The sequence below is a fragment of the Temnothorax nylanderi genome, unplaced genomic scaffold, assembly GCF_030848795.1.
Source record: "Temnothorax nylanderi isolate EJ_2023f unplaced genomic scaffold, tnyl_v1.0 TNYL_tig0095_pilon, whole genome shotgun sequence".
Taxonomy (NCBI): domain Eukaryota; kingdom Metazoa; phylum Arthropoda; class Insecta; order Hymenoptera; family Formicidae; genus Temnothorax; species Temnothorax nylanderi.
Window position 1 is genome coordinate 334,661 of NW_027249157.1, and position 17,809 is coordinate 352,469.

Consider the following 17,809-nt stretch of genomic DNA (forward strand, 5'->3'; position numbering starts at 1 on the left):
TTCTTTAAATTTATTATAGATACAAAGGATTAATCAAATGTTTTATAATTATTAAGCATCTTTTTTTGCAGTTAAATTGATTCATATGAAAATATTTGAGTCAATATTTTATGAAAAAAATTTGAATCTTGATATTTTATTGTAATTTCCTTATTTTTTGTATTACTTTTTTTGTATTTTTTTGTATGAGCAAATATAGTATGTATGTATCGCGTAGAAGAGTCGTGCGTATTGGTTTATCATCTATTTTACCGCTCAACTGATAATGTGATTAATAAAAAATTTTATGTAGAAATTATTTAAGTGACTATTTTGCGTTACAAAAAAAATTTTTTTCTTACATCTCCGTTCTCATATCTTTTGAAATAATATCTTTTAAAGAGATATAAGCACAAAAATAACAGTACTACAATTTTTTTCAGCTTAAAGAATAGTAAACTAGACAGAATAGACTGTGTTGAATTAATACTTCACTCATTCACGAATTCATATATTCATAATGAAATGATTGAATACAGATTTGCAATAAAAAAGGACTTTATAATGAAGAATTGAAAAGATCGAATCTTGACTAATTGTAAAATGCCAAACATTTTTCCATAATCTGTATAACTGTAGTCGAACTGTATAGTCGAAGTTATTTATCCTCGTATAATTTTTTCAAACTACTTATCCAAATAATACAGCTGCGACATGATTTCGACGATCGATGTCTCTTAACGGACGACTGATTTATTCTCGCGACTTGCAATCGTTCATCGATAATTGCGCGTATTATGAAAGATATCGGTCAGCGACAATAAAGTCGATTTCACGAGGTCAGTCCGGCCGAGCTCAATTTACGATGGTAACTGCATCCGGGGTACTCTTTTGCGCGCGTGCGTAATTTTCGTCGGAAATTACATCGGGCGTAACCGTATCCGCGCGGAACAACGAGCGGTAAGTTCGGTCTGAACGGCCACTTACGCCGAGTGCAACGAGTGCGTAAATCTCCCCTTGTCCCTTCCCTCCGCGTCCCTTTTCGGGACTTTGCGTCGCAACTCGCAACGCGCCACGGCGCGGCGTGGCTAAGTGCATCTCGGAAATTGTCCGCGTTCGTCAGCGGGAACTCTCTTCGCGCGGCGTAATCGAAGACGAGCGACGCGACGTGCTATTCAGGAAATTGCATTCCCGCTGCCTATCCGGGGCTAATCATCGACCGACCCGCGCTGTTTCGTGGAAGTCGCGAGAGCGAAGTACGAGCTCCATAAATGTTTCTGATACGACGGAGCCGCGGGATGCCGACGTATCTCGTATCGAGAGCGCCTGTTTTAGCGCCGCATTAGCGCCGCCCGAGACCGATTAGGTTCACGCAGCGCGCGGCTGCCTTTCGTCCGATAATTAATCCTAAACTCGACAGTGTATATAAGGCGTCGATATCTTTCGTTATCTGCACCTGTATAGATTCTTGTTTACAGTTGAAATACAATATGAAAAATATTTGATGTAAAAATGTACAATACAATATGTAACTTAAATTTGTGCACCTGTTTTCTCCTAATCTATTATTATAAATCTCTTCTATTTTATAAAATACGATATGCCACAGTAAAATCAAGTAAAAGAAATAGTGAGATTAATTTTTTTACACTTCATATTTTAATTTGACTTATTTCTTTCGTGTTGTCGAGTTTAGGATCAAATACATGAGTTTTTTGTAGCCTAATAAACAAGTTGACGCATCGCGTTCTTAATTGCTCTGCTGTCGCAGTTGGCAATGAGAACTAATCATCAAGAAAAGAATGACATTGTTAATATGCAAATTAAGCTATGTTGGGGATAACTTTAATAAGAGTATTTGGACATGATTCTTCTTTCGTAAAGATTTCCACATATTGTTAATTATTTTAGATTAAAATTAGATTTAAAAGATAGAAACTCTCTAGATTAATAAATAGAATTTAAAAGTAATATTATTTTTCAAGGCATTTAATTGAAAACTCAGAAAATGCGCGCGCGCGATTAAGTAGTTTCTGATTGTGAGATAAAATCAATTCGAATCTCTCTATCATTAAAGTCAGAAACTTTATATTATAATTACAATTATGAATACAGAATTATAGTTCTGAGTACAGAATTTAATTAAATATTTTATATACCTTATGAAATTCAATTTCAATTTCAATTTAACGCTTTGATTGCCGTGTGTATGTATACTGACGACGTCCGTATTTTCTTGAGAATTATGACACTTGCATATAAATGATAATTTTCTACATAATTCGCATTCTTTATTGTAAATCATGTGGATTAAATAAAAAATAAAATTCTTTTACATATATGTGCGCATATATGGCTTCCATGCAGATATGACTTGTGTACAATTATCATGGCGAACAAAGTACTAATTTTCTCGAACGTACAAATTCATTTACGTTCATCGCACACGTAAAATTGGTATCTGACGGAATGAACGGCATGAGCTTTATGTCACTTTTTGCGCGCTCTCTTCAGACTGCTCTCCGAGTTTTTAACCGTGCAAACAGCTCGAGGAGCGCAAGAAAGAAAGACGAAAGCACCCGGAAGAGATGGAAAAGAGAAAGAAAAGAAAAAAAGAAAATACGTATGGGGAAAGGTGAGAGAAGATAATTAAGAAATAAAAAAAGAAAGAGAGGCTGCGATGCAAAACTGTTTTAAACTCATGTGGCAAGCACAAATGTTTCGCGGTTTGTTACACGTTTGTTTGTTTCGCCGCTTTTCCGTGGAAGATCACGAACGAAGTAAACCGGGAGATGAGAGAAAGGAATGTACAGATAAGTAAAAACGAAAGAGAAAGAAGGAAAGAGTTTAGAGGGAAAAACGGTCGCGGGCGCCAACCAACTTTTCTTGCACACGCATTCCTACGCACTTTGAAGTATAATATGTCGAAGTTTTTTCTCCAATAATTAACGAAAGCAACAGAAGAGTATGATAACTGTCATTTATATTAATAATATTAGCATTAATGTCTCGAAAACGAACGAGGGATTGCTGTTCGACTACTGCCATTTATTTTTACAACGTGATTTCTGCGAGCTCCCGTGATGTCTCACTACCTATTTAACAGTCACAATACTAATCGCTTTCACTTTGGCGTTTGATACATCTTCGGGGAGTTTCTAGAAAAGTTACGAAAGTTACGCTCGACTGAAATCAATAATCAATTATTTTTGCCTGCTTTTTGTGCAATAATTTTTTATGACACTATTACAAAATTAATTTGTCGATTTTAATAAAGATGTAAGGAAATTATTAAATCAATTCTTCTCTCGAATCGACTTCTTAAATCAACTTATAAATTGATCGAAATTAAGTGTCTATATTTTTTTCTCTTACGCATCTCGCAGAAATACTTCCATTGATTTTAAGATGTTATAAATATTAAATTTTTTTGACAATTTGTTATTCTAAACTACTATGTTATACTTGCATTTTTTCTTGGCGTTGTAAAATAAAAGTATAGATGTAAGCTTCTTAAACTTGTTAAAACAGAACTAAATTTTAGAATCGGACAATTTAGTCACGCATAATAAAAATGTAGATCTTTAAACATCCCCGATAGAGTGTGGCAGTATTCGGAAATTTTGCAATTGTTCGTCCGAAAACTCGTCGACGGAGCGAATAGTCGATCCTCTCTCGTGAGATTTTTCGTGGGGAGATATAATTGAGTCGGAAGGGATAAACGACGTGGATCCGCCTCGAAAACTGCACGACGCGTTAAATCTCTGAGAGCAGTGACAGAGTACGCAAAGCGCTTTCTCGAGGAGAAAAACTTATCGTCTCCATTAGGAGGACGAATGAGAAGGAGAGAGACAAAAAGAAAAGTGAGAAAGTCGATATTTTATTTTGCTCTAGAATGTAATATTTCGTCTGAATAAATAATTAAAAGTACAAAGAAATAGATAGAGCCACAAACAGTAATAACAACGCGCGCTCTCTCGTATCTGCTCGAATGGGAATTCGAAAATAGAGAACAAGCGTTACTTGGTTACAAAATTTAACGATCCGGCGGATTACGCTTCGAGAGTATAAATAAATAAAGAGAGAGAGAGAAAGAGAGAGAGAAAGAGAGAGGCGCGAAAAATGGCTGGAGTTTTACAGAAAAGTTGCTTAAAGTGTGCAGGAATACGTGCGCGAGGGAACCGGGAGGGACGTTGGTGATGGCGGCTTCGTCGACCTAGCAGCGGAGCGCGACATGATTTTCGCTGGGAAATGGACAATTTAACGACTGGGGTACGTCCTAAGGTACGTTCACGACGTTGTCGCGCTTAATTTTTTGTAGGGCAGTAAACAAGAGTGAGAGAGAACGAAGTTAAAAAGCCCGCTTGTTAGAAGAGTCCATCTCATTGTCAATTATTTGAAAAATATTTGCGAAATATGTTTCTCGCATAATCTCACATCCACGGAAGATTATTCCGAAAGAAAAGTCACCGGGTAAAATCTATCGCGTGCCATGCCATCTAAAATTAGCTTAACTCGTAAATTACTTAATTCCAATTCTGATCGCGATTTAATCACGGAGAAAGCGGCATTTCGCTTGTTCGCAATTTCTAAAGCGTTTCAGTACATCGTATATCTAATTCAGCGACTGAATTACCGCTGGGCCTTATTAGACCGTTATTAGAAACGATTATTAGAACCGATCTACGATCCACGATCGCCATCCAAAACGTAACAGTAAATCTTTGAGCGCTCGGCTCACGTACGTGTATGAAGGAACGAGGAAGCCTCTAGCATACGAAGGTCGATCGATTGGAATGCTGCATTGTGATTATAGCGTCTCTATCGCGCTCACCGGGATTTTTGTGCGATATAAAACCGATATCACGCGCGAGCGCGCGCGTGTACTCTACCTATTCAGTCTTTTCATCACGATTGTTGCTGTTCGATTACAGGAAGCCGGGAGACCTGCGACATCGAGGGGGAAGACGTCACGGTCGATAAGATCCTGAACACGAGCTGCTTCCGCTGCATCTGCAAGGTAAACCACGCGCATCCGAACACGCTAATCGGCATCTAATAGCGCAGGGAATTATTGAATAAGTTGTGCCGTAAATTTGATAAGACAGATAAGTTTAATCTTTCGGAAATTTAACACAGGGAGAGATTTTATCTCGGTTTAATTATCAGTCTATAATAAATCGAACTCTACGTGATTGAAAAATGTAAAAATTGAGATATTATAATCTATAAATCTTCTTAAAAAATCGATTTCGGATTCGACGAAGACTATTGGGACGTCCCATATATCGTAACAGATCGTAACGCGACCAAGTGTTTCAATGCGAAAGAGGAATGCGAACGCAACAGGGGAGTAGCAGACGAGAAACACGTATACGTATCGAGTGACGCGCCGACAAGACTAGCGGGAATCGCGAAAAAGTCGGCCTGGTCGTATCCGATACGGCGGTTCTTCTCTTAAGAGGGAAAGGAGAAGATAGGAGAGGCGGGTAGGTGAAGAGGGAGGCCGAGGGAGACGGAGACGCTGCGTGACCGTTTTCATAGTCCAGTTCGTAGATTGTTTGTCGTTATCAAACGCGACGAGGCAACGCCATGTGGTGACGGAACGGTTAAAGGGGTTAAAGTAGCTTGGCCTGGTTCGGGAGAGGTCAACCGTCAAAGAGAGGAATTTCCACATCGATCCGTTCGACGCGATCGATTCGCGGTTGTACACGCGCGCATACACGGACGTCGGTCGTCGGCTCGCACGTCGCTCGTTCGCGCCGCGCGCGTGCATCTTATGACGCGCCGCGCGCCGCGCCGTAGCTGGCCGTAGCCTCGATGTACATCTCCCGACGCGCACCGACTGCATCGCGAATGATCTTAGCGCGACCGCGGCGATTTATCTGCGCGTTTGGTTCATTGACTCGTCGACTTGTGGCCGACCGAGATGAGGCTTCTTGTTTTCGCCCCGCTGCTGCCGCCGCCGCCGCCGCCGCCGTTGCTTTGCTACCGCTGCTGTTACCGCTGCTGCTGCTGCTACCGCAACGAGCGGCATGCTGGCGGCGGCGTGTGACATAATTATTTGTTTGTTGCGCCGAAGCGGTCGGCCGCGATCAATCACTCGCGATTTATGAGACACGATCATAAATCGTGATGCCCGAGCGAACGAACATTTAGCTAGTTTAGAATGTTGGCGCGTTTATTTATTCACATTTCCTATCGCAGCGCGCAGATGGTTTATTAATTTCTCAACTGTTTTATTACTATGTTGTTTATAAAATTATTTAATTTCCTATTGCAGTAATGTACTTATTTATTCGTACATTAAAAATATTCCTATAACTATAATGTAATAAAAATAAAACCTCATGATAATTAACATTTAACGATACAAAAAGATACAGATACATATGTGATTGTAGTAATGTGTAATATTATAATGAAATACGATTGAAAGATTTAATAGTAAATTTATGTGTGAATTTTTAATTATTACACATGTAATTGCGAGATACTTTTTTATACTGAGCTTTGTTTTTTTCCTAAGTCTTTATCTAGAGTCGTTTTGGTATATTGCTTGTTTTTATCTTCCCGCCCGTTTATTACGGAAATGATTAATTAATTTTCAAACATGTTGCGTAAAAACGTCAGTTTTATGCGAGGAAGTCTAAAAAGCGGAGATCTTTCTTTCGCGGCATGCCTAATTAGGTCCGTCTCGCGCGTCTCTTATGTATGTGACCGACCGACCCACGTTAAATTAGTTTACGTAATTCTGACAGAAGATAAATCCGTAAAGACTTAATTATAGAAGCCGATAACGAAAACCAGAGAAATAATTACTGGAACGCGATAACGTGGACGAGAAATCGGAACAAGACGAGCGATAAAAAAAAAATCAAGCCGGAATTTCGCTGTCGCCGCTGCGTGACTCAATCGCCGACCAAATTCCTGATTCATAATACGTTTTATTTCGAGTGTCCACATTCTTCTCTCGCGACTCGTGCATCGCGACTTTTCCTCGTGCCAAAATCTGACGAAATTATCTGTTCGACGAATCCGCGCGAGTAATATTGCTAATTTCAGCAAGTCATCAACTTTGAATCTATTATCCCGCGGATAGATGCAACGGATTATATCCCGAGAGTCTGTAATAAATCATATTTATGGCAAAAGAGATATTCCTTACCCTTGTACAGGATTATTAATAAATCAAGACTTTTCTCTCACGCATAAATGTACAATCTACAGATTATCTCAGAAGTTGACATTTTCTCTGACGTATAAAAAGCCGATAGAAAGTGTGCGACTCTTGAATCACCTCGTGTACTCTCCTGTCCATGAGCAAGAGAAATAAATTTTCGTCCCCTTCCTTTCCAGAATGGGTTCGTGGAGTGTTTGAAGCAACAGTGCCCGAACATCGAAGGTTGCTACGCGTTGCTGGATCCGCGCGACGACGAGTGCTGCCACAGATGCACAGGTAGAATGCTTGTCCGTCTAATTCGTCTAATTATCCTAATCATTCTAATTGGCTCGAGCTTGCCCGCGCCGCGACCGGAATGGAAAAGAGAGAGAGGGAGGGAGGGAGGGAGGGAGAGAGGGAGAGTATGTCGGCGGCGGTAAGAAGGAAAGGCGAAAACTCGCGGAATGCTCGGCCGGCGGAGCATTGTTCCCGGGGCACAAAGGCACTTCTGTTTGCCGACACGATGATAAACCCGAGGAACTTTAGCGTCACAGCCTCTCGCGGCTGTCTCTGTTTACGAAATGTAACTGACAGATGCGCGGTCTTCGTTATCGTCTACTATTAATTATGCTAATAGTGACGTAAGTCCGCGCTTGCCGCGTAGCGCCTGCCGCAGACGAAATCCACCCGGAAAGTGTTTGAAGTACGCCGAGAAAATATAAAGATAAATCGCAAAACATAAGGAATAAAATCTAGTCGCTAACAGTATTATTCTAAAAAGCAAAAGTGGTCATTGTTTCTACATTGATCAGGTAACTAAGCATATTATCCTAATAATTTTTCCGTGCGTCCGAATTTATTCCGAATATGCCATCTTCGAATTAACAATAGTCTTGTCTAACTTAATTTTAATTCGATAGCATATGTGTAAATGATTGTACTTAGAGGACTTCAGTTGACTTTTACGTATCGTAGGATGCATACAGAATGGAATTTACCACGCATCGGACACGGAATGGACGGAGGAGAACGATCCCTGCCGAATATTCGTCTGTAAAGCGGGCGTCATCACCGAATCGAAACTACGGTGTTATACGCCCTGTTCCCATCCGAAAGCGCCTCCACCTGGCAAATGTTGTTCCATATGCGAAGGTGCGTAACTTTTTTTTCTTCTTCCCTTTTTGCGCGCTTTGATGTTGCTGCTGCTGCTGCTTCTAATTACCCACGCCAATCTCACAAATATTTCTCACAATCCCCTGAATGCATCTCGCCGCGCAATTAAGACTGGAATGTTCCGTCGATATAACGAGGGGAGAACGATAATGATTGAAAATTACAGCGCCGCTTCTATCCGACGAAAAACGTACAGACGATAACGTGTATGTTGTAACGTTCTCTTTCGCGGTTTTTTTTTTTTTTTTTTTTTTTCGGAATAACGTAACCACGTTACCACGTAAATTTAACACGATGTCTCAGTAAGATCTCACATCCCAGACAACATGTATATCTAAAAGACGTTTTTCTTAAGACGGTTTTTTTTTAAACTTTACCAGAAGTTGTCGTAAAAACATCTTCAAAACTTTCCGAATAAATGTCTGAAAGTTGGTTTTTATAAGACATTTTTTGGAATATACCCAGATATTTACAATTTACATTATCGACTATAACGTTTACAGATTAAAATACATGATACGGCCAATTTGAATATAACATAGCCTATAAAAATATTTACTGCCAGCTAATCTGGTACTCAGGTATTTTGCATTATTTAGTGTCACAACAATCTTAGGCGAAGCTGTTCGGAAACGCGTTAACAAGAGGAAGAATACGAAACAGAAGCTGGAATTATCTGAGATACATCGGTATATTAATGATTTAACACTTACATAACTTTGCTAACGACAAAACCGCAATCTGCGTCGTAACAGACAGATTGTTATCAAAGTATATAAATATTAAATTATTACCGATTCACATCAAGCAACACTAGCTCCTCTGTCGTCTTTTTCCTTTTGTTAACGCGTTTTCGCATTATTAATTTTTATTTTACAATATGTCTAAAAGTGGTCGTTTAAATTAATTAAAATAAAACGTCTATACTTCAAAGACATCTTTCTGATAGTTTTATAAAATGTCTTATAAAAGTATAAGGCGTCTTTTAGACATCTTTAAGATGTCATAATATTCTCTGAGATCATACGAATAGTACAATTGTGATCTTTTTCTATGTTGCGTATCTGTATTACGCATAAATTAATATTTTTTGACGCGTCCGAATACAGAGAAAAATAAGCAAACAATTCGATCTTGCCGCGTTTTGCAGGATGCTTAGTAAATGGACAGAAGGTAACGGAGGACAGGTCGGTGACAACGACGGAGGATCCATGCGTAACTTGCAAGTGCAACAAGGGGCATCTCACCTGCGCGAAGCAAGCCTGTCCGACGCTCAATTGTCCTGCCTCGAGGATCGTCGATGAATCTGGGGAATGCTGTCCACACTGTCGAGGTGAAAGGAGTTACATAACTTTCATTATTCGAGATGAATATCGCGTCTCTGCTCCGAAAAGAAATTATCTGTTTCCAAAATAACGATCCTCGAATTGAGCAGTTGAAAAGAAGGAAATCTATTTCGTATTGTTATTATTCGCTCATATATTTTCGCTTTCTTACTTTTATTCTTACTTTTATTTTCAATTTGGATTCAGTAATAATACGTTATTGTTTTTTTTTAACGACGTATAAGCTTGCTAATTATAAAATCATATAAAGATATGGGATTGCCTTATTGCGTAAGCATTTCGATGCCGAGCGATCAAATTAATATATATATAGTATAGTGATCGGAGTTTTATTTCAACATTTTTCAAAAGGAACATTTTCTAGGCAATTGCACAAACAATTAAAGTCACTTTGAATTTATAGGTCATTCCGATCTCTCTCACAATACCAGAGATATTGCGCGAACCGGTTTTATACGAATCTGATTATTTTCCAATGTCGCAATTGCGTAAAAACCAGCCGCACGTAATATTACGATTGTCATCTAGCCATCCAAGAATATACGTGCTGCAGTCATTTAGCTGTGCATATCTCACTACAACTTTCATATTCTGTATTAAAATATAATGCAAAGTATGAAAATATGAAATATATTACCATAATTACGTCGGATAGAAATACGAGTGATAGCGTTAAGACTGCATAAATTAAAAAATACTACATAAAATTAATATCAAATTTTCAAATATCATTGTCTCTAGATACTCATATGTATCTCACTGTAGATTGTAGATTCGATACGATTTTATGCGTGAGAAAATAATTCGCGTAATTACCGCACAACAAGAAAACGACTCAGAAAACGTTTCGCTTATAGTGCGATCATTTGTGGTAGCGCATATTCAAGTTAAAGGATTAAAAAAACACTGCTTTTGTCACACAGGCAGCGCAAGATTCTTCTCGCCTCCGAAAGGCGCGTGCATGCTCGGCACGCGTTTATACAACTCGGGCAGTGAGTTCTACGCGGATCCCTGCACGCACTGCAAATGCATCAATTCGGCGATCTCGTGCGTAAGGGACACTTGTCCGGTGCTGGAATGTCCCAAGGAGCATCAGGTGCAAGGCAGCCACTGTTGTCCGAATTGCTTGCTCGTCGAGGAGAGCAGAGCCTCTTGCTCTTACGGCGGAAGAACTTATGTGGCGAGTATCACGCTTTTATTCGTCGTCATGCAATCTTATTCATCGCGTGAGCAAACGTGATTGCGAAATGAGAAACTGAACTAAAGGAATTATATCGAACAGATAGCTGTGAAATTTTGACATACATAGCTCTAATTAGAAACTAAAGAATATTGTTTTAATAATATTTTGATCCAAATTAATTAATTGAGATTAAATTAATTAACATTCTTTTAAGTAAAAATTTAATTTTGTTGCTTAAATCTCCTCGAGATATTTTCATTTCGTATCTATTTACGTTGCCGTTGAGCGGCGTTTCGTCTTATCGTGGTTTAAACGACCTTTTTTGTCCTAGGCAGGATGGCGAAAATTGGAAGCTGGATTCCTGCAAGACATGCACCTGCAAACAGGGAAAAGTACGCTGCGCAATGCCTCAATGCCCGCCGATAATCTTTCCCTGCCCACCAAATTCCAAGTTCGAGCATCCGGAGGGTCAATGCTGTCCGCGATGTGTCGAGCGTGAGTTTTGTGGTGCTACCACACCTTACAAAACTGGTATATATGCGCACATACATTTAAGACATTAAAATGATCAATTTTTCCAGGTGACGGAGTTTGCACGGTTTTCGGAGACCCGCATTATCGTACGTTCGACGGTAAATTCTATAGCTTCAAGGGACCGTGCAGGTACCAGCTGGTTACCGATTGTTTCTCTCACACATTCAGCATACGCGTGACCAATGACGCCAGAAGAACGAAGTTCTCAGCGTGGACCAAAACTATTGCCATAAAGGTGCGTTAAATTACACGAAGGTTTTAATACAAATTGTAGTACAAGACGAATTTAAACATTCGCTTCCTTGAACCGAGCATCATAAAACTGGTTTTTAAAGAAAGCTATAAAAGAAGTTACATAAAATATCATTACCGCATTCGAATTTTATCGAATATCGAATAACATCACATCATTCATACAATAATGTCACCTATTCGAATAATAGCATATCATTTAAAACTGGTTTTAACGTTTTTCAAAAGATAATTCATAATTTTCCATTGTATGCAAATGAGACTATAGATTCCGACTAAATAAACTGGCATTGCGAGACAAAGTCTACCCTGACGCGAAGCTCTCTTGCTCTATTCAAAAAGAATTGTATCGAATCGGACGAAAAATAGAAGAAACGAAGAAACTTTCGTGTTATTTACATCCCGCGCGATCATGTTGCAGATCGGCGATCTGAAAGTGAATCTTGGTCAGAAAATGAGAGTGAAGGTGAACGGGAAGAAGGTGGATGTTCCTTATCGCATCCCTAACCGACTGGACATCAACCGTACGGATGAGAGTGTGCTCGTCAATACGCGGATCGGAATCAAAGTCCTTTGGGACGGTATCAGCTTTCTCGAAGTGTCCGTGCCTTCGTCGTACAGAGGTCAACTGTGCGGTCTTTGCGGTAACTTTAATTCCCAAATCAAAGATGACTTTACTGTGCGACAAGGACGAGTGGTGCAGGATCCGCAGCAGTTTGGCCAATCCTGGGCCGTGGGTGCTAACAAGAAGATGTGCATCCGAACCCCGAGAATAGGAAATACTACCAGGCAGAGACGTTGCCGAGAAAGAAAAGATCAGCGGTATTCTATATAATACTTATTCATTTTCTTACTGATATATCTTTCTACAGAATATCAGAAGTAAAAAGAACATTTTCATTATAAGATAATTTTATATAGCTACAAGCAATAGCTGTAAAATAATTTCTTTAATGTCCTTTTTTTAATGTCCTAATTCTTTAATATTCTTAATATTTACATTTATAAAAAATACAGCTTTAATATTGCCAGTTGCTATTAATACAGATATAAAACTATCAAACTAACATTCTTAATTAAATCCATATAATTATAGTATTATTGCTGGCAACTATTTTTTCTTTTTCATTATTTGATCTATTGTTTCAATAATATCGCCAACAAAAGTTTCCAAAATTTATTCTATGCCTATTTCGAAATAAACGCTTTACACTTTCTATCACAATGCCATCAACAATTTACTTCTCTGTGATTGCAGATTATGTAATCGACTGAAATCACAGATCTTCTATCCCTGCCATAAAAAGGTGAATCCGGCGATGTACTACAAAGCCTGCCTTCAAGATATGTGTGAGTGCCCGACCCAGCACTGTTATTGCGAGTCCTTCATGGCGTACGCGCACCAATGCAAGCGACTCGACATCCCGCTGCCGCACTGGCGGAAAGCCACGAGGTGTCGAACCGTTTGGGACCAGCCAATAAGTCCGACGAATTTCGCTCGCCGCTTACATTAATCGCGCACTTTGTCCACTGCCGCGTCCGGCCTCTAAAAAAAACTCTATCCCGAGGGACGTGCAGCGAGAACGGCCGCATCGAACTCGGTGTACATTCTGCATGCATTTAGAGAAATCACTCTATATATGTGATCCCATTCCTTTTTTCCCGTTCTCCTTTCTAAGATAACGTTTTAATATACGCGAATAATGAAGAAGAGACGCGATGTTGGAACTGACATCTAAAATTAATTTGCGCGTTTGTTCTGTACGTAGAGCTATATGGGACTCTGAAACACGCGCGCGAGATAGTCAAAGAAGAATAAAATTCTATCCGGAATTCGGTATTGGTTTTTGAAACTCAAGTTTTCGTTGAGTGAGATAAAGCTTCCGATTAAATACTCACAATCAATAATAACACAAAGAACGTAGTACTCTTCTTAATACCCTATGCCCTATGACATATACCGCGAGGGATTAATACAAAATAAGTATTCATAAATGCTTATTTATTCGTGGAGCAACGTAATGCACGCGGCACTTATAAGTCTGCCGTCTATAATGAGAAACGGCAATAGACCGTTAATGCGGTAGAAAATGTTTCGCTGCTTGCGCTGCAAATGTAATACGAACGGCTATACGTATGTCGGACTGACACGCCGCGTCGGAATAATCGTGGTGTTGTATTACGACAAACGACGTATGTAACTGTTAACAATGATGAAGCATAAAATAGTTGAAATTTTCTCTCGGCTTTGCAAGCCACCAGCTTTACGTCTCCTCTTCAACATTCTTCGCGATGTTATCTTTCTATTCCCAAGAGCTCCTTCTGTCTGCGGGAGCGCGCAGACCGGACGCGGCGGAGTGCTCGGCGAGAATCTACTAGTCACCACTTCGTATCAATATGCATTAACGGTAAGTTCCTGTGCCCCCGTGTTAATAACGTCGAGTAGTGCCTAGGGACGCACTCGAGCCGGAGTAGTACTTTCACATAGTTATGACGAGAAAAAAAAATCTCAAATTTAACAATCGTATAAATAATTATATGCTAATTATAACTACAGAAAAATATATACACGAAATATTACGCAAAAAAAGATTCTTTTACCATCGAATAAAAATCTGATTTGCAAGTTACGTTAATTTCAGGGGCTGCGTTCGGGGAGCGCGCTATTAGCGCTATTGCATCATTCTATCTTTATCGCTCATCAAGTGTAGAACAAGGATAGAATAAGCAAATAGCGCTAATAGCGCGCTCCCCGAACGCAGCCATGATCGCACGCTTTTAGAAAAGAGGAAAAAGCTCAATATCTGCTTTGTTTATATTTTTTTATTTCTAATTTACTTTTGTAATATAACTCGTACCAGAAAATACCTATATTCTTCAAAATACAAAATTATATTTTTTCCATTATTGTGGTACCTTTAAAAATTATAAATATATTTAGAATTTACAAGTATTTCTTTTATGAATCTTTTTTATAGATACAGGGTACAACGTAGAAATAAGATCACTCTTACGTAGAATCAAAAAACGTGTTTAATTCAGTTTTAAGTTTCCTAAATTAGCATAATTTTGAAATTTAAGTCATCGACTGGTTACACAGACCTACAACCACTACTTTTAAGAAGTCATTCACATCTGATTATTATTTTATTCTTATAGCGAATTTTTTCAGTCAGACTCTGACTCGAGTGTCTCTAGTAGCAACTGTTCGTCGACGCGGAGCGGCGGTGATTTCGCGCTCATTCGTATGGAAATCTCACGTGGGTCACAGCAGCACAAGTACGCAGCCATGACGCCCGGAAACATGGATCTCACGTGTGTGTATGTGTGCGTCACCGATTTCACGCGAAATCCTGTAGATCCGAGAGGAAGCATCGCGAGTCGAGCTAGAGTCGTGCAAATGTAGGAAAATGGATGATCTTGCGTCGCACAGAGCGAGAAGCACAAAAAGCAAAAACTTATATCCAGCGCTAAATTAAAACTTGGCGCAATTTAATCCTGAACCTTTACGTCGTAGATGTAGATTCGCGTACGTTATTGTGAATCGAGAACATGTTTAGCTTTAGGATCGTCCCTTCTGTGTGGGACGTTGAATTATTATCGAACAAAATTGAGGTGACACCGTGTTTGACAAAATGTAGTATCATTGATTGTATTGTAACCGCATAATTATCATCGACATTTTTTAATAATTGTAAATGCTGCCTTATGAATTTTATATGTATACTTCACTGAGAGACTTATGATGTACGATCACCCAAATGAAGGGAACAGGAATAGAACTCTATTGGGCAACAAACACATACTGACAAAACGAAATCGGTATGTTTGAATTCGTGAGGACGACTTTGCAATTAGCAGCAGATGGCGATGTCTTGTAATGTTTCGGAACACCGTGCAGTATTTCGGCCGATGAGCAGGCTCGCGGCATAGCATGTACATCCCAGTTTAACGCAATCGATTATTTGTATATGTATGTACACATATAAATATGTATGGATTCGCGGATCCTTGGCTCCACAGATCTGTGTCTCTGTAGTCTGTACCGAACCCTGTATTCACGTATCTATGCTCGTATCTTTTCGCGGATCTCCGCGTCAGTTGCAGTACAACGATTCGTTGAATCTATTTGAATCATAGATCTGTGATTTCTCAAACTCTCGCTTTCCAAGATCTTCGAATCCGATTAAATCCGGAGATCCGTAAATCGCAAATCTAAACGGTTTTTTAAACGCGTTGCTCCTTTAGTTCACAAGTTTACAATTCCACGAATCTTTTGATCGCGCGATCGCTCTCTTGGGATCTATAAATTCCCGGGGTATCCTCAGATCTATAAATTCCCACGGATCTAGATACATACATAGATACTAATATATTCGCTCGGAATATAATAAATTCAGATCCACGAATCGTGTTTGCGTCGTACGAGTCGTGGTTCCGCAAATATGTTCTATTTCTAGATCCGTGGTGCTATAAATTTCTGATCTTAACGTAGATCCCTCGATTTACACAGATCCTTGGATTCACAGGCCCCCCGCTGTTTATCACTCTTACATTTTCGTCATGTAGAATTAGGAGGGATTATTTTCCCGTTTCGTCTTCGACGACGAGCACACCTTTTTTTATATTATGTATACAACACATATCTAAGTAGCGTGTAACGTAAACGTTTATATATACTTTAGCTTTAACGATGCGTTTACAAATTGTACATAGAAAGACACGATTATTAACGTTAAGCGAGCACTAAACATGGTTTCTAATAATGTGCCACGATTTTTAACGCTCTTCACCTATTATTCCCTTTTTTACTCCGTTTTTTTTTGTTCGATTTTCTCTCTCTCTTTCTACCTACTTCCTCCCTGTATCTCTATCTTTAGCAAATTGTTATGGAATTTCGCAAAAGAATAGCTATTTTATTAAAGCTATTTTATTAAAGTTACTTTTGCGGAAGGTCACAAGGAAACGAGATTCTTTTTAACTCAGTAAAACTGTACATAGCTAAAATACACTATAATTAATTATCACCGACGACGAGTTTTGACGAGGAATCAAACCAATTCTGTATACCGGGTAGTCCAAAGCGTTAGCCAATTTTTGTCGACTTTAGCGTAGAGTCATAGTGTAGAACAGAGAGTTACGAGCGTAATAAATCAATTATATTCGTAGACACCGTGTCTCTGTGTAAAATTCCGCCCCCCCTCTCTCTTTCTTCTATACTCTTTCTTCTATTCTCTAGGGTAATCCTAAATAAGTGTGAAAATTTTAGGAGATAATTTTTTGTCAAAAATTAAAGGAAGTTTTTCATATAAACATATACCTACTCAAAGGAGGAAAGTAAAAATTTGGAGGTGTGTGTGTACTCCTCAGGAAAAGATATAGGAATATATATTTACATGAAAGACCCTCTCTTAATTTTCGACAAAGAATCATCTCCCAAAGTTTTTTGCACTTATTTAGAATCACTCTGTATATGTATATAGAAAATCAACATAAAATTATGATGAAGTTAAAGATGACAAAAATATCAACTAATATTTGACATCGACTATTTGTCGACGCATCGACGTTGAGTTGACGTCGATTCGCCTAATCATTTTTGGCTGGTACATTTTTAAAATATCATAAATGTTTTCTATATGTACCAAGAAAGAAAGCTTTATAAGGGCCACATCAAAACCACTTCTCCTTCTTACTCGGAAAAGATTAAAAGTAACTTTAAGCACGCTTTGATTAACATATTGATTGCTGCTATATATTTATTTTAATTAATTTTATTCTCGATGTCGTTTCTGCATCGGCATTATATTTAATATGCTACTTAATTGTATTTATTCTTTATCAAAACCAAAACACAAGAGAAATTTTATTTCCTTTGCTCCAAAAAAAGCGAATTAACAAATAACTGGAATTTAATTATGTATCAACAACTACGAATTAAGGACGTTCTCCGGTCCTTATACTAGAGAAAATCGATTTTCTTTAGATTTTCTTGAAACTGTGAATATATGTTAATTTAGGTGTGCTTTATGCGTGGTATAAATTTCAGTACCTCTTCCGGTATAAAAAATAAAGATACTGAGCCTCAAAGTTTCAACTTTTACTAATGAAAAAATTTTCCAGGCCAAACGGTAAGAGATACGAGGTTAGTCAAAAGGACCAAAGTTGCTCCTCTCGTCG

The 17,809-nt window shown here is 38.8% G+C and overlaps 1 protein-coding gene across 4 annotated transcripts in view; it reads left to right on the forward strand.

Moving 5' to 3' along the window:
* The window catches only part of LOC139775251 (BMP-binding endothelial regulator protein-like), a 42,238-nt gene extending 25,439 nt beyond the window's left edge, over positions 1-16,799 (forward strand). For 2 of the 4 annotated variants that reach the window (XR_011718774.1, XR_011718775.1), the window contains exons 3-12: positions 4,914-4,999; positions 7,339-7,438; positions 8,117-8,293; positions 9,465-9,647; positions 10,584-10,840; positions 11,179-11,338; positions 11,425-11,612; positions 12,051-12,451; positions 12,888-14,037; positions 14,789-16,799. Coding sequence is in view for 1 of the 4 variants with exons in the window: in XM_071711098.1 (XP_071567199.1) it covers positions 4,914-4,999; positions 7,339-7,438; positions 8,117-8,293; positions 9,465-9,647; positions 10,584-10,840; positions 11,179-11,338; positions 11,425-11,612; positions 12,051-12,451; positions 12,888-13,143 (1,808 nt within the window). In the remaining 3 variants the exon portion in view is untranslated. Of the gene's footprint in view, positions 1-4,913; positions 5,000-7,338; positions 7,439-8,116; positions 8,294-9,464; positions 9,648-10,583; positions 10,841-11,178; positions 11,339-11,424; positions 11,613-12,050; positions 12,452-12,887 lie in introns of all 4 variants that reach the window. The other 2 variants (XR_011718776.1, XM_071711098.1) reach the window with 2 other exon arrangements.
* Positions 16,800-17,809: the final 1,010 nt, after the last annotated feature.